This window comes from Chlorocebus sabaeus, chromosome 1 (genome assembly GCF_047675955.1).
Source record: "Chlorocebus sabaeus isolate Y175 chromosome 1, mChlSab1.0.hap1, whole genome shotgun sequence".
Classification (NCBI taxonomy): Eukaryota; Metazoa; Chordata; class Mammalia; order Primates; family Cercopithecidae; genus Chlorocebus; species Chlorocebus sabaeus.
Window position 1 is genome coordinate 31,244,564 of NC_132904.1, and position 19,708 is coordinate 31,264,271.

Here is a 19,708-nt window from a genome sequence, read left to right on the forward strand (position 1 = left end):
CTATGAACTTCAAGAACAATATATAAACCACAGTCATAATTAAAAACCTCTTAAAAAGGAATCAACCCCAAAGTAAACATATTAAGAATGGCTTTCTCTCATGGAAAGTTAATTTGCATTTTGCTTTCTAGGTGAGTCATCACCTGTTTTTTTTCATCTTAGCTGAGCTGGCACTGCAGGGAGCAAGGAGACTGGGAGGATCTCTCCCATGAGTCAGCACTATTCCATCACAAACAGGCTCTTCCCGCCATCCACTCAAGTCTGCCCTTTCGCCTCTTCAGCTCTTGAAAAAATCAGACAGATGCACAAAATCCCTCTACACTCTACCTGTGTCCAAAACATGAACCTCTGACTGCAGCCTGGACTTCCCGAGCCCACAGTGAATAGTAGTCATTACACAACACCATGCTGTTCTTTCCCTTCAGAAAGGGCCAACCAAAGACAACAAGAGGGCTGGGTGCAGTGGCTCACTCAGGACTTTGGGAGAAACAGGCGGGCAGATCACCTGAGGTCAGGAGTTCGAGACCAGCCTGGCCAATATGGTGAAATCCTGTCTCTACTAAAAATTAAAACAAAAAAAAAGGAGCTGGACATGGCAACGGGCACCTGCAATCCCAGCTACTTGGAAGGCTGAGACAGGAGAATCGTTTGAACCCAGGAGGTGGAGGTTGCAGTGAGCTGAGACCGCACCATTGCACTCCAGCCTGGGCAACACTAATGAAACTCCATCTCAAAAACAAGCAACAACAACAACAAAAAACAAAAAGATGACAACAGGATGAAACTGGAGGGAAGAGTAACATGAAGGAGACTGTTGGGTGTGCTCCTTAAAATGCCCAACACAGTGCTCATGTTTATAATCCCAGCATTTTGGGAGGCTGAGGTGGGAAAATTGCTCAAAGCCAGGAGTTCTAGACCAACCAACCTCTATGGGCAACATAGCGAGACCCCATTTCTACCAAAAAAGAATTTTTTTTTAAATTAACCAGGCACAGTGTCACTCCCCTAGTCCTAGCTACTTGGGAGGCTGAGGAGGGAGGCTCACCTGAGCCCAGGAGGTTGGGGCTGCAGTGAGCTGTGATTGTGTCACTGTACTCCAGTCTGGGCGACAGAGCAAGATCTGTCTCTGTAAATAAAGAAGTCCAACTACAAGTGTTCCTCAAGCAGCAGGTACTGTAGCAGGCACTGTGATGGCCTCAGCATCCATCTCCTTCTCTCCCTGTATTTTAGCCAGGGGGGCTAGCTGGGACTAAGCTGCCCCAGCTCCATCGATGGGGACTGACCAGGTTAATTTAATCAGTGTAATCTCCCTGCATTCATTGCTACAGTGGTTCATGAAGGGGTGGACACTTGGCATATGATGGTCAGTCAGAGTAACACCCATACACCTTGTCTGGAGGTTGGGAAAAGAGAATTCCCTCTTGCACTGGTCCATGCAGGATGTAGATATGAGGCCTGGGATTTCTTACCAGAGTCCACCTGTGGATGCGGCCAACACACAGGGGAACACAGAGCTGTGTATAATGCAGAGGAACAGATTGGAGCCCCAAGCACACCATGCCTGGATTTACCGTAAACAACTTATCCCATTCAGGTTTTAAGACAGTTTAAGTTGGGGTTTCTGTTGCTTTTGCCAAAGCAGTTTATTGAATAACCACCATTCACAGTGAACTCCAAATGGCAACGGAAATCTGCCTAAGGTTCTGATATTCGGTCAAACCTAATGTGTATTTGGCTCAGAGGTAGAAACATGCCCTGTTTTCTCAAGTCTCAGCTCAGGAATCACCTCTTCTGGTTGGCACACTTGTTTGCTCATTTGCCCAACAAATAGAGACATCGCATCTATTATGTGCCAGTTCCTATTCTGAGTGCCGAGGTTTCAAGCATAAATAAAACGTGACTCCCATCCTTGAGGAGTTTCATGTGGAAATAATACAAGCAAACCAACTAATGGAAGTTGGGGGTGAAGGCTTTGATTGGGGTGAGTATTAGGGGCTATTGGAACACAAAGGAGGGGCCCATAGGCATAGGAGCCAGGAGAAGGTGCTGGGAAAGGTCATGGTTAAACCAAGTTCCAAAAGCATTGCCTAAGTCAGTAGTTCTCAGCCAGGAGCAGGTTTGCCCACCAGGGGACATGTGCAATGCCTGGGGACATGTGCAATGCCTGGAGACATATTTTGGTTGTCACAGCTGGGAGGGGCTTCCGGCACCTCATGCATGGGTAGAGGCCAGGGATGCTGCTAAACATCCTATAATGCACAGGACAGGGCACCGTGTGAAGAAACTCTACAGCCCTAAGTGTTAACAATGAGAAGACTGAGCAGCCTGGGCCTGGATGAAGCAGGTAGGAAGGGAGATTCCAGGCAGAGCGATGCGTGCGTGCAAAGACCTGGACATGGGAAACCACAGGACAAGTTTGGGGAAGGTGTTCAGGCTGGAGCCAAGGGGGTGGGTTCAGGAGTGACAAGCGTCAGCTAGAAGCGCATATCTGAGCCAAGCAGAGCAGAAAAGTCCTGAGCTGGGAGCTTAGAGTCTGAGTTTTATCCCCAAAGCTGTGGGGAGCTCCTGGAGGATTCTGAACAACAGTGTGTGTTTTAGAAGGATTTCCCTGGCAACTGTCTGGCAGCGCAGCAGTGGTGAGTAAAGGAGACTGTACTGGGCAGTGGCTATGGGACAGACAGGAAGGAACAAACCCTCAGGAGCACTCGCCCTTCCTATCCAAGTTCATTGCCACAGCATGTTGCATGTGCCTCTACCTCTCTCCTCCACTAGTGTGTAATTACCTGGCCATGCATGAAAATTAATACATCTTTCCCTTCTCCACAGGGCCTCACACAGGTAGGTACAGTGGAATCTCACAGAAGGCTTAGATGCTAATACTAACGCCAGCCGGCAGAGTAGGTGAAAATCATATAGAGAAAAGCCCTTGAAAATCTCTTAACTCATCCACTTAGGGTAGCCCATGAGGCCCTGTGCATACAACCTTATACGGTAACAGGGAAAAAGAAACATATAATCTGCAATGTACAATATAAGCAAAATACATGCAAAAGCTAGTTTCTTAGCTTTATTTAAATTTTGTTTTCCTTTTTCTTTCAGGGCTCGTATTACTGAATTTACGTACATTAAGTGCGCATATGCTGCCATGGTTCCAACGCACTCAATAAATGTTTGCTAGAAGGAAGAAAAGGAATGGCAATTCCCAAGGGGTGTTTTCATTTGTCGCTGGCCTCCAGCTCCTGCAGGCGCTTGGCAGACATGGGCGGCCCAGGAGTGCATAGGATTGTACGGAACCAGTGGACTCTGAGCCATACTGCTTAGGACTAGAAGATGGATTCCCCCAGCTGCTGGGCACACTGCCAGCTGTCAGCGCTCAGATGTCAGCTCTCGCAGGGAATTGCCCTTGGCTGAAGAGAATGGCCTCACCCAAGGACATCCAATGACTGGTCCATTCCAGAGTACATATGCACAGCTGCTTCCCAAACTTGAGACAACTCTGCAGGGCCATCTGAGCTGCAGAGCCTCCATGGGGTCAGCTGAGGCCTTGTAGTGTCTGTACCATAGCCCAACTTCTAAATCTGCCTAAACCTGCTTCCTCCTCTCCCTGACAGTATACCTCCAACATGCTGGGAACCCTGGCCTGAAAGAAGTGGCTACCCTAGGTCAAGAGGGTAGGAGGTCCCAGAGTCCGGGAAAAATGGGGATGGGCAGGCAGGTACCAAGAATAAGAGCAGACAGGGTCCAGAATGCAGGGAATCAGAGAGAAGATGCAGGCAGATAGCACTTGAGTGCTGCTAACAGAAGGGAAGTTGTTTATCTCCTGCCCAGTGGGAAGTTGCCTACAGGGGAGGGAAATTCTTGGCCTGCAGGGGAGGTCTGGCTCTGAAGGAGGTCACTAGGCCACCCTGAAACCCCTCCGCCTCCCTCTCAAACCTGCCAACAAGCATCCCACCTCCCACTCCTGACTCACCAAGTGCCCTCCATCGCTGTGCGGTTGATAAGTATCTTTCTGGGCAGCCATCAACCTAGTGAGATCCGGACTTTATCTAAAGACCCCCTTCACCCTCAAACACCTCGATCTCTTTGCCTTAGGTTCTCCCAGGGAGCCTGATTCCCCATGAGCAGATATTTCCCTTGGATTAGAAGTCCCTGTTAAAATATAATGTACTGTAAATTAAGTCAAGATAACATATCAAGCCAGGGTTATTATAGCTTATGTTAGCTGGGAGAGGTAAGAGAAGGAAATGAAAGGCTGAGATGGGGGGCTATGGAGGAAAGTTTTGCGTGAGATGCTAAGGTGGTAATGGTGGTGGGGTCAACACAAGAGCACCTAGGTCAGGGGGGCAACAAGAAGGCTGCTTCTAGAATAAAGGAAAAAATCTCCAAATCCAACCAATTGCTTCCCAATGAAGCAAAGAGCTGGTTGTACCCTTATAATTGGGACCACTCCATTATGCAGCACCGGGGCATTCCTGTGGTTGGCCTTGGTCTCTGTTACACCAAAGCTGTAAGATGCTGGGGCAGGTATGGGAAGTGGGTGGGCAGAAGAGATTTCTGTTAATAATAGGATTACAAATTTACCTAGGAGGCCCCAGACTTGCCATAAGCTTTTCAAGCAGTCAGGGACTTTCCAGATAATATTTCATTGTTCGACAAGTGGAACTCATCAAAACAACCATTTCAATTCCTTCGTCTCCTTCCAGTAACCACTGCTCACCTGTAACAAAGGTAGCTAGCTGGCTGCATTGTCAGCCTTGAGGCTTGACATCAGACAATGCACCCAGGCCTTCTTCAGCAGGCTGTTGTAGACTGAGCTCTGAGAAATGGGCTCATTTTCCCCTTTGGGATATACTTTTATTCACTAGATGTCCCAACTGCTTCCTGAGTATTGCCCTGCCTGGTAATTTTTCTCTCCTTTCGCTTTCACCTGGTGCCTGCAGTGGAGGGAATGGACAGGCAACCTCCTTGTAGCGTGCATTGCTGTACTGTTGAGGCTGAATGGCTAACTTCTATCTCCTGGCCTTCCAGGAGGCTGCGGCTGCGGATGAGACTTCCGTTCTGTCAGTTAGATGCACCTGTGTGCACTTTGGACGGAGGAAATGGGGCAGGCCCATCTTTCTGCTGCCTTGGCTGCTGGAAGCTGGGTTGCTGAGCACCACAGTCCTTAACCCCGGCTCTATGGAGTTCTCTCATTCCTGGATCATGCTACGACTGTGTTTTCTTAACCTCGGTGTTCCAGGGCAGGCCGCTTCTCCACCTTCCTGCTTGAGGAAGAGGCAGCCGCCCCTCCTCAGGGCCAGACCTGTGATTTTGTTCCAGGAATCTTTCCAGGAACATTCCTTCAGCCCGCCCATGATTTTGTGAGCACTTAATTCCTAAGAGTCATTTTTTTGGTCTGTTTTAAACAGCCTGATGTTTTCAGTTTTCTGCAGCTGGACTTCGCCTGATACCCCTTTTTATAGATTTACATGGACTTTTCAGCTGTGGAAGCATCTGGTTTCAAACATTTCCCCGGAGAAGTCCTCCGGAATGAGAACTAAGGACTGTGATCGTCTCTTTGAGATGCATCAATGAATCAACCATCCTTTTTAACATTTGCAAACCCACTGCCCACATTTTAGGGTCTGAGCCCACTGCACTGGCAACTACCTCCAGTGCATGGAACTTTAGATAAGGTGCTAGAGAGAAACTAACAGAAGTAGTTTGTAAAAGTCCCTACTTCTGAGAGGTCAACATTCATTTTCAAAGTTATAATTCAAACAATAAATTTCAGAGTCTCCCTCATAGCCAAGGCACATAGCTGGCTCCCTTCCTGCCACCTATTTTTAAACTCCAAAAACAGATCAAGGTTGAAGAGGTGCATTTTTCTTTCTGGGGGATGATTTAATGATTACTTGCCCTTTGGAAGCAAAGGCTTCATATCCACATACTGGGGTAAATAATTTGACTCATAAAGGAAAAATCTCTTAGGTCTTTATTCTGCCTGAGAATCATATTTGCAGCATTTTTTTTTTCTTTTCCTCACTGTTTCATTATTTTCCACATGACTTTCATTCAGAAAATAACATTTTAAAAATTCTTTGAAATAGAGATATTTTTGCTTTTATACATTAGGCTGACATTTTCTTTTCTACCTGCTTTATACATAGGGATGAATTAATTTCAATGCCAAAGTTGGTTTAATAATATGATCTGGTCTTTTGGGAGTTTGGAGCATCTTGTGAAAATAACACATGCGGCTGGGTGTGGTGGCTCAAGCCTGTAATCCCAGCACTTTGGGAGGCCGAGATGGGCAGATCACGAGGTCAGGAGATCGAGACCATCCTGGTTAACACGGTGAAACCCCGTCTCTACTAAAAAAATGCAAAAAACTAGCTGGGCGTGGTGGCGGGCGCCTGTAGTCCCAGCTACTCGGGAGGCTGAGGCAGGAGTAAACCCAGGAGGCGGAGCTTGCAGTGAGCTGAGATCCGGCCACTGCACTCCAGCCTGGGCGACAGAGCGAGACTCCATCTCAAAAAAAGAAGAAAATAACACATCCTTCTAATGGGAATGCGTCCTTCTAGAATATTACTACCAAGTGAAGCATCGTTACTGCCGGGAGTGTACTACATCCCTTAGCTGGCAGATTGACCAAAAGGTTGAAGATTGTTGCTGTAAAACGCAGTGATCCCAAACCCCTTGGAGCTAAGGGTCTCCCTCCTATAGGCCCTAACTCTTGCTCTATGGGAAAATTTTGAAACAATCCATGCTGCTACAGTCCTGGTGCTAAGATTTGCCGGTGTAGCATGTATTTGCTTATTTATGCATTTATTCATTTATTTTTACATTCAGGCTTTTCCTTTGGGACTCCAGTCATCTTTCAAAAAATGCAAAATTAAATCAATCTCCCAGCGCTTTTGCTTCTACGGTGTCAAGGTTCCCCAACCTGGCAGAAAGGACTGGGTATTTTGGCAGGGCTTCTAGATCCCCAGACCCAGTGGGAAGAATGACATGTTTCCGATTGAATGACGGGCTCACTGCTGTGCTAATGGATTCTTTTGCCAGAAATGCTCTGGTAATTTTAGAAAATAAAGAGCTCAGAAAATGAATGCATTGTTTAAAACTATGATTCACTTTTATTTTCTACTTTACTTGCTGGTCCATGTTTTGCTTGTGTGAGTTATTCATGTAAGAATGCTTGTGAGCCCTGACATCTAGCTGCTTCCAGAGGTTCGAAAATATAGGATATGGATTATATTACGTAAGGACAGATGTATAGTGAGGAAGGATGAATATAGAAGCCATACCGCATGGTGGTTAAGGGGAGGGGCTCTGGGGCCGGATAGGCAAATTATATAACTGGCCTCAGTTTCTTCATCTATACAATGGGCATAATGAAAGCATCTACTTGGCTGATAACTACGCAAATGCAATGAGATAATACACATGAAAAGTCTAGAATAGGGCTTGGTCTATAGTGAGCAGTTGGTAAATATTAGACATTTTTCATATGATTAGTATAAAAAGCACAAGAGGAGATATAGGTAAGCAATTTCATTCTCACAGTCAACAGTCTAAATTCTTAAAGCCATTCCCGAGATGATCATTTTTCTCTTAAGGGGGCCCATCATCATATTTTTGAGATCACATGCACTTCTCAAAGAAATATCTATTTTAAAGAAGTCTATTAGAATAAAGCAGGCTTCCCCTAAAGTAACATGTACTTGGTATACTTATACATGTCTGTGAGGGTGAGCAATCTCCTCCTAAAAATCATCTCCCTCCTTCTATTGTTCTAGGTAAGTTGCTAACATGACATTCCAAAGGTATTAAGTGAGTGCTGCAAGTCATGTCACTGTGGTTAAGAAACGATCTTCAATGTTCTCTTTTTAAGGTTAATAGGGAAACCTCTGACCCATTTCCTCATAACTGTCAAAGTGTTTTTGCCTAGAATCTCACAAAAAAACCCTATTAATGCCAGCCTTGAAATAAATTAAGAATCCTACTGTGTCTCAGATGCCTGGGCAGATGAAAAAGTTCCCCAAACTAAGCAAGCATCGAGGAAGAAGGTTCACTGTTGGTGGGGAAAGATTAACTGGAAGCTTCCAATGCCCGATTTTTAATCACAGGCTGATTATCAAATTGCTGAACGAATTTGGCATAGGAAATATTTTTTATAAGGAGAAAAATTAACATTGAATAATTTAACCTAGCAGAAAAATAAAAGATTTGCCCAAAGCATCCGTAATTTTATAAAACTAAACTACCAAAGTGTTTTATGAAAAAGGAAAAAGAAACAAAAGATAAGGGTAACACGACCAACACAAACATCAAGTTTACATATAAGGAAGGTGATTAGAAATTCAAATTAGGTAGAATATCTTTGTTTTAAATTGGACCATTAAAAAATCCCATTTTAAGGCTTTGTGGCAAAAGATGACTAATCCTGAGGGGGAAAAATATTGTTGCCTTCTAATTAGCACGGTATATTTTAAAAAACCAAGTGTCAAACTACAATTTCTCAAATTATAAGTTTATCTAGATATATTTGAATTATAACTCTTATTTTTAAAAATGTTTATTTATATTTAGAGAAACATTTTAGGGGAATGGGAAGGAAACACTGTTCACAAACTTAGGTGTAGATTCATGATCATGTGAAACGCTGGAGCAGGGTGAGGCATTACTGTACTTCTCAGCACAGGACCATTCACCTGAGCTCATGGGTCCAAGGACAAGTCACGGGGTGCAGGCAGCTGGAGAGGAGGCACCAAATTGCAACTCATCATCTGGGGAAATCTGACGGGATTAAAATAATTTCTGCAGCTTGGCCACATCACTGAACATAAGCATGTGCTTTGTCACATGAAATTATCAAACCGCCCTGTTGGACATCTCATTGTTTCCATGGCATACCGAGGAGTTACGAAATCAGGAACAAATCCAACTTTTCAACATCGCTATGAATTAAAAGAAGCCTGTGTTCAAGTGAATTCTAACCCATGGCCACAGTCCCTACTGAGTTTCTAAGGACAGAGGGGAAAATAAATTCAGGACATTTAGAATATCGGTGGAGTTTAAGGTCTGTAATGTGCTATTCATAACATGGCACAATTCGGAAATCATGATCCTTTTAGCAATAATCTGTTACTCTGACACATTCCAAGTAGTCCTACTTTGGAAACTAGGTAATAAAAAAATAGAAAATGTTTTAGTGCCTTTTAAAATTCCACAAATATGTGGTAAACCGAAACACAATGGGATGCTCTATCCCCCTTGCCTTCAGGGGAAAGCAAAGCTTGTATTCACCCAGCCCACCAGAGACTCACATCATATCCGCTGTTGCGGATTCCACGCCGGGGTCGCTCCCGAGTCACCAGAAGGTCCATCTCGGTTTCCCCTGGACTCGGGCTGTTCAGAGACTGCCGGCTTCGGTAGACAGAGTTCTTCATCTGTTGCCTGAAGAAAATTCAACAACTGTTATGATGCAGCAAATGCCCTGACAGATGGAATTCTCCACTGATCCAAAGTACAGGCAACCAATGAAGGGTTTGGATTTGCCTCACAAATCTCAGAACTGATGGTATTTATTCCCAGGATATAAGGGGCTGTAGAAAGAGTGAAATAAAGATTTTTTTTCCAGATGCTGTAATCATTTGGCTGAATTTTAAGTGTTCTTTCATATGGAAACTAGGTAACTACAATCAATTGCAACATTGCAACCTCATTTAAAATTCTGCTGATGGCAAGACCAGGGGTTCTCCCTTGACCCTCTAGGACAGCTAACGCTGATGGAACAAACTTGCCTTTGTTGACTTTGTTGACTCAGCAACCTCCTGTTCCTTTTACTCTTTCTGGTTTCACACGCAGGATTCTATGATGTGTTAATAAACCCTGTAGCTAGTGGGCTGCTTAATATTATGACTGTGGATAGATTTCTTTTCTGCTACTACCACAGTAGATTTCCTTCTGGACTAAGAAACCATAAACCCAGATGTAATTTGGGGCTTTTCCATTCATCCGCTCTCACATTCACCCACCCACCCACCCATCCATCCATCCATCCGTCCATCCACCCACCCACATCTATACGTCCACCTACCTACCCATCTATCCATCCATCCATCCATCCATCCATCCATCCGCCCACCCACCCACCCACCCACATCTATACATCCACCTACCTACCCATCTATCCATCCACCCATCCACCCATCCATCTATCCATCCATCCACCCATCCATCTATCCATCCATCCATCCATCCACCCACCCATCCATCCATCCATCCATCCATCCATCCATCCATCCATCCACCCATCCATCCATCCATCCATCCATCCATCCATCCATCCATCCATCCATCATTTACTGAATGTCTACCATGTGCCATGCACCATGGAAGATGATGAACATCCACAGTGAACAGATTATGGCCCCTCCTCTCCTAGAGGTTACATCCTAATGAGAGAGACAGATAATTAACATGGTAATTTCAGAGTGATAAGTGCTATTAAGCTCTGACAAACAAGGACTAGGATGGGAGACAGTTTAGGATGATCAGGGAAGGCCTCTCTGGGGAGGTGACAATTTAGCTGAGTCCTAAGTGGAGCCGGCCACATGTTGATCTGGGCACAGAGCATTTCAGGCCCAGGGAGTAAGCACATTCAGGGGCTCCACTCAGCTACTGCTAAAAAATTCATACATTTTTCACCCCTGTCTTGTCTCACTTGTCATTAGAAAAATCTTTTCAAAGAGTAGGAAGTAAATAGCAACATAGTGAGGACAGTAGCTATGCTTTTCTTCTTCCACAAGAGGTAATTTTACAAGTGGGAATGAGGCTTATTGGGGACAAGTGAGTTCCACATGATCCTGCAAGACGGCAAAGGGAGAGCACTTCCTTCTCACCCAGCCATTTTTTTTTTTTTTTTTTTTTGATAGGGTCTCAATCTGTCACCCTGGCTGGAGTGCAGTGGTGTGACCTCACTGCAGTCTTGACCTCCCTGGATTAGGTGATCCTTCCATCTCACCCTCCTGAGTAGCTGGGTCTACTGGCACATACCACAAACCTAGGCTAATTTTTTTGTAATTTTTGTAGAGATAGGGTTTCACCATGTTGCCCAGGCTGGTCTCGAACTCCTGGGCTCAAGTGATCCACCCACCTCAGCCACCCAAAGTACTGGGATTACAGGAGTGAGCCTCTGTGCCTGGCCAACACCGCCTATGTAATGTCTCTATTCTAAGATGCTAGCTATTCATGGGTTGAAGGTGAAGAGGCTGTATTATTTCTTCCCAGTGACTATGTGGGAAGCCCCAGAAACCTGGCAGGCAAACACATTTTTTTCATAGACACACAGTAAGTTAGTCACAGAATTACAGTCATACATAGTCTAGGAGAGGCAGTAGAACTCTTAGGCAAAGCATTACCCTTGTTATTAGCTTTGGGAATAAAGCAGACACCATTGGTTCTAGACCTTCACCATGAGGAGCTTATACCTGCTCAGAGAGCATCTGTTGCCTTTGCTTGCCTATTACCCGTGGTAACCTTCCTTTGGTAAGAGCATCGTGATGTCACTTGGGGGCTCCCTTTCCTCTAGGGGTAGGCATGTGACTCAGGCTGGACCAATCCCAGCATCGTATCCCCATGGCCACAGTGATGGGTCAGGGGCTGGGCACCTGACCTGAGTTGTTCTGGTGGGACTGAGTCTCGGGGCTTTTGCTAGGTCAACTAGGAAAGAGGCATTCTGTTGGCATTGGGGTTTCTAAGAAGATAGGATATATGCCAGGAGTTGCTGACAGTCAGTTTGTCACCACGAGGTAAGAGCCTGCCTGAAAATGGGGGCGGCAGAGAGTGAAGAGAGAGCAAGATCTAACATAGGAGACATCGTCTGACCCCTTGATCCAGCCATGCCAAAGCCTTGACTTTTCCATAATGCTCAATAATACATTCCCCTTTTATTTAACCAGTTGTGCTGGATTTCCATCATTTGCAGCCCAAAGAATTCTGACTAATTCTAGTAACGGTGCTCACAAGCGAATAGTATAAACTGTGCCCTACAGTTGTCTGCAGTTAGAGGCTTCCTTTAGGGAAGCCCAACCTCAGTGAGCGGTTGAAACAATCTGCTCCAAGTGATTCACACCTTCTGCAGACTCCAGAAGAATTCTCATCCTTGACCTAATTACACATCATTTTTGGGAAAAGGCAGACTTTACAACTGTCTTGAGATTATCAATTAGCCCATTTAGAAAAGATTTACTAATAAGGCTGGTGGTGGAGTAAATACTAAGATAAGCAATTGACACTTAAGTAGGTTATTTTGCAAGTGTTAGAAATACAATAGCGAGAGTGTGTAAGCCCTGTCAACAACTGTAAATGTAGGTAGCACTGAAGTGTATACCAGTCTACTTTTCTCTCGGAAGCAACATCCCCTTAAAATATACAGCTTAAAGACTGCTCTTAACATGGATTTCAATTTCCAGACCACCAATGCAGGCCTGGTATGCAAGCATCTATTTAAAAATAAATTAGACTCTCAGGTAGAGAAATTACCTATTTTAATAAGATAGCATTCCATTAGGTATATTCATTTCTTATTGATATTTTGCTATATACTTATTAAAGGCAATACATTTTGAAGCATGCAAACTTGAGAAGTAAGTTTTTTACCTCTGAAAATACTGCTGGGTGGGTAATGATGAGTTTTACTTGTTTGTTAATCCCAATATAGTTTAAGAAAGAAGTTCTCAAATTATGTTCTCTTTCTATGGAACCCCAGGGCTCCATAGAGATGGCCTGGGAAGGACTGAGGAGCAGGAGGAGGCGGCTCAGCTTCCAACAGAGCAACTCCATCTTTATATATTATTACTTTATGTTGGGTTCCCTAGAAGCAGGTTCTAGAATGATTGGAGTGTAAGTCATTTATTTGGGAGGTGGCTCCAAGAAGCACTAGCTGGGGAGTAGGGAAATGACAGAGGGAAGGAAGGAAAATCAATAAAGGGTATGATATGGAGTAGATTTGTGTTTTGGGCAATGGAGGCTCAAACTCACTGGAAAAGTGTGGGAGACAGTTGTTTTAGAAGGTAGGTTTTATTATTATTTAGGTATGGCATGGCCAATAGATCAGGACATGACTGCCATTAAAAATATAGCTTGAGGCCAGGCACAGTGGCTCACACCTGTAATCCTAGCAATTTGGGAGGGTGAGCCAGGCTGATCAAGAGGTCAGGAGATTGAGACCATCCTGGCCAACATGGTGAAACCCCATCTCTACTAAAAATACAAAAATTAGCTGGGCATGGTGGCGCCTGCCTGTACTCCTCCCAGCTACTTGGGAAGCTGATATAGGAGAATCACTTGAACCAGGGAGTTGGAGGTTGCAGTGAGCCAAGATAGTGCCACAGCACTCCAGCCTGGTGACAGAGGGAGACTCCATCTCCCTCACCGCCCCCGCCCCTGCCAAAAAAAAAAAAAAATACATATAGCTTGTTACACTCACAGATCCCAAGAGGAGGGAACAGGCCACACCACAGGGGAGTGTGACTAATCTTGATTGAATACTTTTGGCAGATTTCTGGGGCACAAGGGCTGTCCTGAGTTGTCTGGTATCTGGCCCTGGGGTAATCAGGGCAAGCAGACAGTGACTCAGAGTAGAGAGCCCTGTGAGACCATACAAAGAAGGCAGTTGATGTTTGGGTTCTGCATTGGCTGCTTTGCACATGAAAGGCGTGTTTGCAGGTGAGTTGTTTATTAGCACTAGGAATCCAGTAGCCTGGGGAGGACAGTTTCTCTGGGGTCAGCAAGGCCGCAGATGTCCAAATCATCAAATATAGAAACTAAAAAATGTAGTTATTGCAACAGTGTAACTTACGCTTCCAGTTCCCTTGCCAGGAGTATTTATCTACCAGTTTCCATCTGTTATGGACTGAGGATGCTCCACAGTGTCTTAACTACATGACACTTCTGGTTGGTGGCTGCCATGAAAAAGCCTTTAAGTCGGAGTCACAGATGCCTATAGTGAGTAGGAAGCTGCTGGGCTGGACAGGCACAGGGAGAGCTGAGGGCATGGACTGGGGCCACCAACAGCAACCATCTTAATTATGTTACGTACTTTGTGTCTCAGGGTAAGAATTTAAAATGTAAAAATGAGGTGTTCTGATTTTTTTTAAGACTCTGAAAATGATTTTTAAAAGATTTAGTGATGAGTCAACACTTGGAACCTAAACTTTGTCTTTTATTTGATTTAATTTAGGTCTTAAGGTAAAATTCTGGTTACTGATTGATCTAGTTTGGATATTTGTCTCCACCCATATCTCATGTTGAAATGTAATCCCCAGTGTTGGAGGTGGGGCCTGCTGGGAAGTGACTGGATCACGGGGGTGGATCCCTCATGGGTTGGTGCTGTCCCTCCGACAGTGAGTGAGTTCTCGTGAGATCTGGTTGTTTAAGAGTGTATGGCATCTCCCTGCCCCAGCTCTCTTTTGCTTCTGCTTTCCTTCCACCATGAGGAAAAGCTCCCTGAGGCCTCTCTAAGAAGATGCTGGTGCCTTGTTTCCACAGCCTGCAGAACCGCAAGCCAATTAAACCTCTTTTCTTTATAAATTACCCAGTCTCCTTTTCAAAAGAAGATATACATGTGGCCAACAAGCATATGAAAAAAACTCAATATCACTGATCACTGGAGAAATGCAAATCAAAACCAAAATGAGGTACCATCTCATACCAGTCAGAATGGCTATGATTAAAAAGTCAAAAAATAGTAGATGCTGGTGAGGTTACAGAAAAAAGAGAACTCTTACACACGTGGGAGTGTAAATTAGTTCAACCATTGTAGAAAGCAGTATGGCAATTCCTCAAAGAGCTAAGAACAGAACTACCATTTGAGCCAGCAATTCCATTACTATTACATATTCAGAGGAACAGAAATCATTCTACCATAAAGACACATGCATGAGAATGTTCATTGCTGTACTGTTCACAGTTGCAAAAATATGGAATCGACCTAAATGCCCATGAATGACAGATTGGATGAAAAGAAAAAAGTGATACATATACACCATGGAATATTATGCAGCCATAATAAAGAACAAGATCATGTCTTCTGCAGGAACATGGATGGAGTTGGAAGCTATTATCCTCGGCAAACTAATACAGGAACAGAAAACCAAATACCATATGTTCTTTCTTATAAGTGGGTGCTAAATGATGAGAATTCATGAACACAAATGGAACAACAGACACTGAGGTATACTTAAGGGTGGAGGGTGGAAGGAGGGAGAGGGCAGAAAAAATGACTATTAGGTAATAAGCTTAATACCTGAGTGATGAAATCATCAACCAACCCCGTGACAGAAGTTTACCTATATAACAAACCTGCCCATGTAACTTCAAACCTAAAATAAAAGAAAAAAATAAACTACCCAGTCTCAGGTATTTTTTTATAGCAATGCAAGAATGGATGGCCGGGCACAGTGGCTCATGCCTGTAATCCCAGCACTCTGGGAGACCAAGGCAGGAGAACTGCTTGAGCCCAGGAGTTCGAGACCAGCCTGCGCAACATGGCAAAACCCCATCTCTACCAAAAAAAAAAAAAAAAAAGAGACTGGCCTAATATACTGATGCTACCTCTGGACTAGAGCATGATTCCTTCACTTGTCCTGCTGTGGCTTGGTCACTGAAAGCAGAACCTCTGGAGGGTTGTACTGTGAACAGTAATTAACAGGTAACTCTAACCTGTGATAGCAGATGAACAGTCAGCAGTCTCTGGAGTCAATAGCAGAGTGTGTCAAGAATAATACCTCTGAGTTTACCGAGGTTGTCCCTCTCTTTTTTTCTGTCTGTCCCTTCCCATTCTCATCTCTGGCTGATCCTATCTCCATTCCTATTCCTAGCTCGCCCAGTTTATGGCTATCCATATTTTCCCCTTAACTGGTCAAAAATGTTTTAAAAATTATTTTTGGTGTTTTATGATCATGAAACCATTTCTTCAATGAACATTTGCTGAGAATTAGCTACATAATGCATGGCATTAGCAGGTCATCGAAAGGTCCCAAGAGTCTGGCCTGCACCTGTGCTAGGCAGAGGAGATGCCTCTTTACAGAAACAAGTCTGGTTCATTCTTTGTTCATTCTCTTTTCATAAAAAGCCTTAACTGAAATTTTTGTTTCTCAAGTAACTTCCTAAGTTTCTTTAATTTGTACATGAAAATGATTATGTTAATGCAAGTCATAAAATTCAGCCCCACCTCTCACCTTGATTTTGTGGCTTTCATTTTCCCTGAGTGTCAGCAGGAAATCCAGAAAAAACAGCTCCCATCCCAAAGACCACTGAAGTAAAACCCTCTGAAGTATAAAATAAAAGCTAAAGAACCAATCAGCCTCCCTATAAAAACTCCCATCTTTTTTCCTTTTTTTCTACAGGTATTAACACAGTGACACAGGCATTGTGAACCCTGTCATGGTGTGATTTTATATCAATAGCTTGTCATACCAACCAAGCCTAATTAGAAGCATGGTAAATTAAGCACTGGTTGAGAATTCTCTCTTTTCTTTATTGAAAATAAATTATGTTGATCCAATTCATAAAATTTAGCCCCACCTCCCAGCTTGACTCTGTGGCTTTCATCCAAGCCTGTCACAGAGTCATTTTTGCTTTTAATAAGTACCTACTCAGGCCAGAAACTGCCCTATGGCTCCCAATCTGTGGACAATGTGTCTATCATGGCTCTGTGGCATGTTGGGGCGGTGGCATGCTCAAAGCCAGAGGGGAGTCACCAAGGAGACTATGTATTGGAAAGAGGTGGCCTCAAATTATGAAAGCGCTTCAGGTAGGTAGGAAAGGAAGAAAGGTGGACATGTTTGGGTTCACTAACCTCTGCCTCTGACCCAGCATGTGAAATCACTCTGCTTAGTCAGCAACAAACCTTGGAAGGCTGCAGCCATGGTCTGAATGTTTTTCCCCTCCAAACCTCATGTTGAAATGTGGTTCCTGCCATGGTGGTATCAGGAGGTGGGACATTTGGGAGGTGACAGGGCCAGGAGGGCTCCTCCTCATGGGTGGAATTGGTGCTGTTATAAAAGGATGAATTTGGCCTGCTCTTGCTCTCTCTTTGCCCTCTGCCTTCTGCCATGGGATGCAGCAGCAAGACGGCCCTTGCCAGATGCCGGCACCTTGATCTTGGACTTCCCAGCCTCTAGAACTGTGAGAAAATATGTTTCTGTTCATTATAAATTACCCAGTCTCAGGTATTCTGTTATAGCGGCACAGAAAGAACTAAGGCAGATGCCAATTTAAACCATCTGGCTTAGCCCTTCCTCGCTGGGACAGGACTCCCTTTTAGATCGTTACAGCACCTCACACTTCAAACACCCACCACACTTGTCATTAATAAACTTTTGGGGTGATTCTTTCTCTCCCATTAGACCCTAAGTTCCATAAGAGCAGCAATAGGACTGTCTTGTCCACAATTAAATGCTGAAGGAATTCAAACTGAATGAATGAATAAGCCCACATGAGCATGACAGCATTCAGTATCTTGAATGGTACCTAATACATATACATTGAATAAATGAACAAGTCTGTGAATGAATGAGATAAACCAGCATGGAGCTCTGAGCACCTGTGCAGTAAGTACTTACTGAGGCTGAATGAAAAGGTGAGGCATGAAATTTGCTTTTCTTATGCAAGAGCCTCTAAAACAATTGAGCAATACAATGTCCCTTGATCTGGAAGTTGCACCATTAGGTAGGTGATAATTATAATCTTCATTGAGCTCTGAAAAAGCAACTGGTTTGAAAATATCACTAAGCTAAAGGACAATTATGGTTGTTTGCCCAAGTATTTTTTTTTAATGGCTTTAATGTTATTCTCCTTCAGACTCATTATAGAGCACCTGCTTGCACAGACCAGTGTGGTACAGATCAGTGGACTGCAAAGATCACAATCCTACAGTACCAGATAAGGGACCAGGATATACTGCCCAAGGCCTGCCCTTATCCCACCAATGATACAGCACCCTTTACAGAATCCCTTCGAGACTGCACCTGTTTTTAGACTCGGTGAATGGAGCACAGAGTTCTGAATCTGGATCCAAAACATGCTCCATTTCCTTTGGGGCTTTTTCATACATCTTTTTTCTTTCGGTCAGACCCTTGCTCGTCTCCACTGCAGGGAAGTCGTAATATCCCTTCCTCTTGGCTTTGAGGCGCAGCTTGTTCCGATAGTGCTCGATGTCTGACTTCTGCTTCAGGGCTTTGTTCACCTGGGGAGAGAGACAGTCTCAGGCCCACACCTGACCCAGTGAGGCCAGCAGGTGGGAGACTTTCACCAGGAGGTTATCACTTCTAGAAACCCATCACAGGCATCACGTCTGGGCCTCCGAGCTAGCCAGACCCACCTGCGTCCCATTCTGAGCAAGCCTACAACAGTAGACTACAGATAATGTGGAGCCTGGCACTCACCTGAATCACCTGAGACCTTCCTCCAAGGCTTTCTTCTCCCTGGTCTGTCCTGTCTCTGTTCAGGCCTAGGCCTGACTCCATGCTCTCAGCAATGTGGCTTGGCCTTAATTATGCCTACACCCTTTTGGTCCCTCTGTGTGGGTGCCTCTGCCAGTTCTCAGTGCCCTGAGTCTAGCTCCAGTCCTGGGGAACCCAGTGGCCTTTGCTGCCCTTCAGCTGGTGTCCAGGATAAGACGGCAAGTTCCTGAAGAGGCTGAGTTGGGACAGACAGGGTGGAAGGGGCCGCTCCCAACGCCTTTCCACACTGTCAACCTGCATCCGACAGCATGTTTTTTTAATCCATGCCTTTCTTGAGAGATAGGTAATTTTGAAGCCTTGTATGGCTACTAACACCAACCAGGTCCTGCCCTATAGGGCAAAGGCAGTCTGGTCTTTCAGAAGGGAATGTGGCTAATGTACCTTGCAATCTGTTGATATAAGCAAGTGACTGTGCTAAATAAATAACAAATGATGAGAACGTCACATCAACATTTCCAAACTTCCTGTTTTCTTAAAAATAATCTTTAAAAGAATGTCATGTAATTTACAAAAGAAAAACGTATGGCTTCTGGCTTGTGCTTTCCTCATTTAAACCAGCCACCCATAATAGAAGGAGGAAGAAAATTACAAGACAATCTGTGTCAGGCTCCACAAGGCAGCAAATTATAGAGAACAGTTCAGGGCTCTCTTCCAATCCAAATGCCAGCAAGGTCCATTCCTTTAACTACCAAAATACAGCATCAATTTCCGGACAAGGAAGATGCTGATTTGCTCTCCTTCTTTGACAAGGTGATGGGCTTGGGAGGAAAAGGGGGTGATAAGTTGAATCTATCCCAGATTTGGAATGTGTCTCTATGACATTCATATTATTAAGCTGGGATGAAAAGATCCAGGCCTGGTGGCCATCACATCACATGTGTCCATAGCTGAGCAGAGGGTCCAAATCAACAGCAGTTATCAATGCATTAGTGTCAACCTCAGAGGCCTCTAATTATGGGGTTTGCATGTCTGGTGGCAGAATTGTGCCCAAGAGAAAATTCAGTGGCTGTGACTGGTTTTGAGAAGACATCCAGATTCTTAAATTGTAGAGCTGAGGGGCATAAAGTACATGATCTTTCTTCATTGGCTGTCTAATGGGTGGTGATAACAACAATAGTAATAATAATTATCATCATAAAAGTGCTTATTGTGTGCTAGGCACTACTCTAAGTACGTTACATATATTAAACAATTTG

The 19,708-nt window shown here is 44.3% G+C and overlaps 1 protein-coding gene across 3 annotated transcripts in view; it reads right to left on the bottom strand.

Moving 5' to 3' along the window:
• Positions 1 to 19,708, bottom strand: part of KIAA1549L (KIAA1549 like) — a 289,089-nt gene that overhangs the window by 39,140 nt on the left and 230,241 nt on the right. For all 3 annotated transcript variants that reach the window (XM_073017450.1, XM_008002531.3, XM_073017434.1), the window contains exons 15-16: positions 18,018 to 18,235; positions 9,309 to 9,438 (exon numbers count right to left, since the gene is read on the bottom strand). In XM_073017450.1, coding sequence (XP_072873551.1) covers positions 9,309 to 9,438; positions 18,018 to 18,235 — 348 coding nt within the window. The remainder of the gene's footprint in view (positions 1 to 9,308; positions 9,439 to 18,017; positions 18,236 to 19,708) is intronic.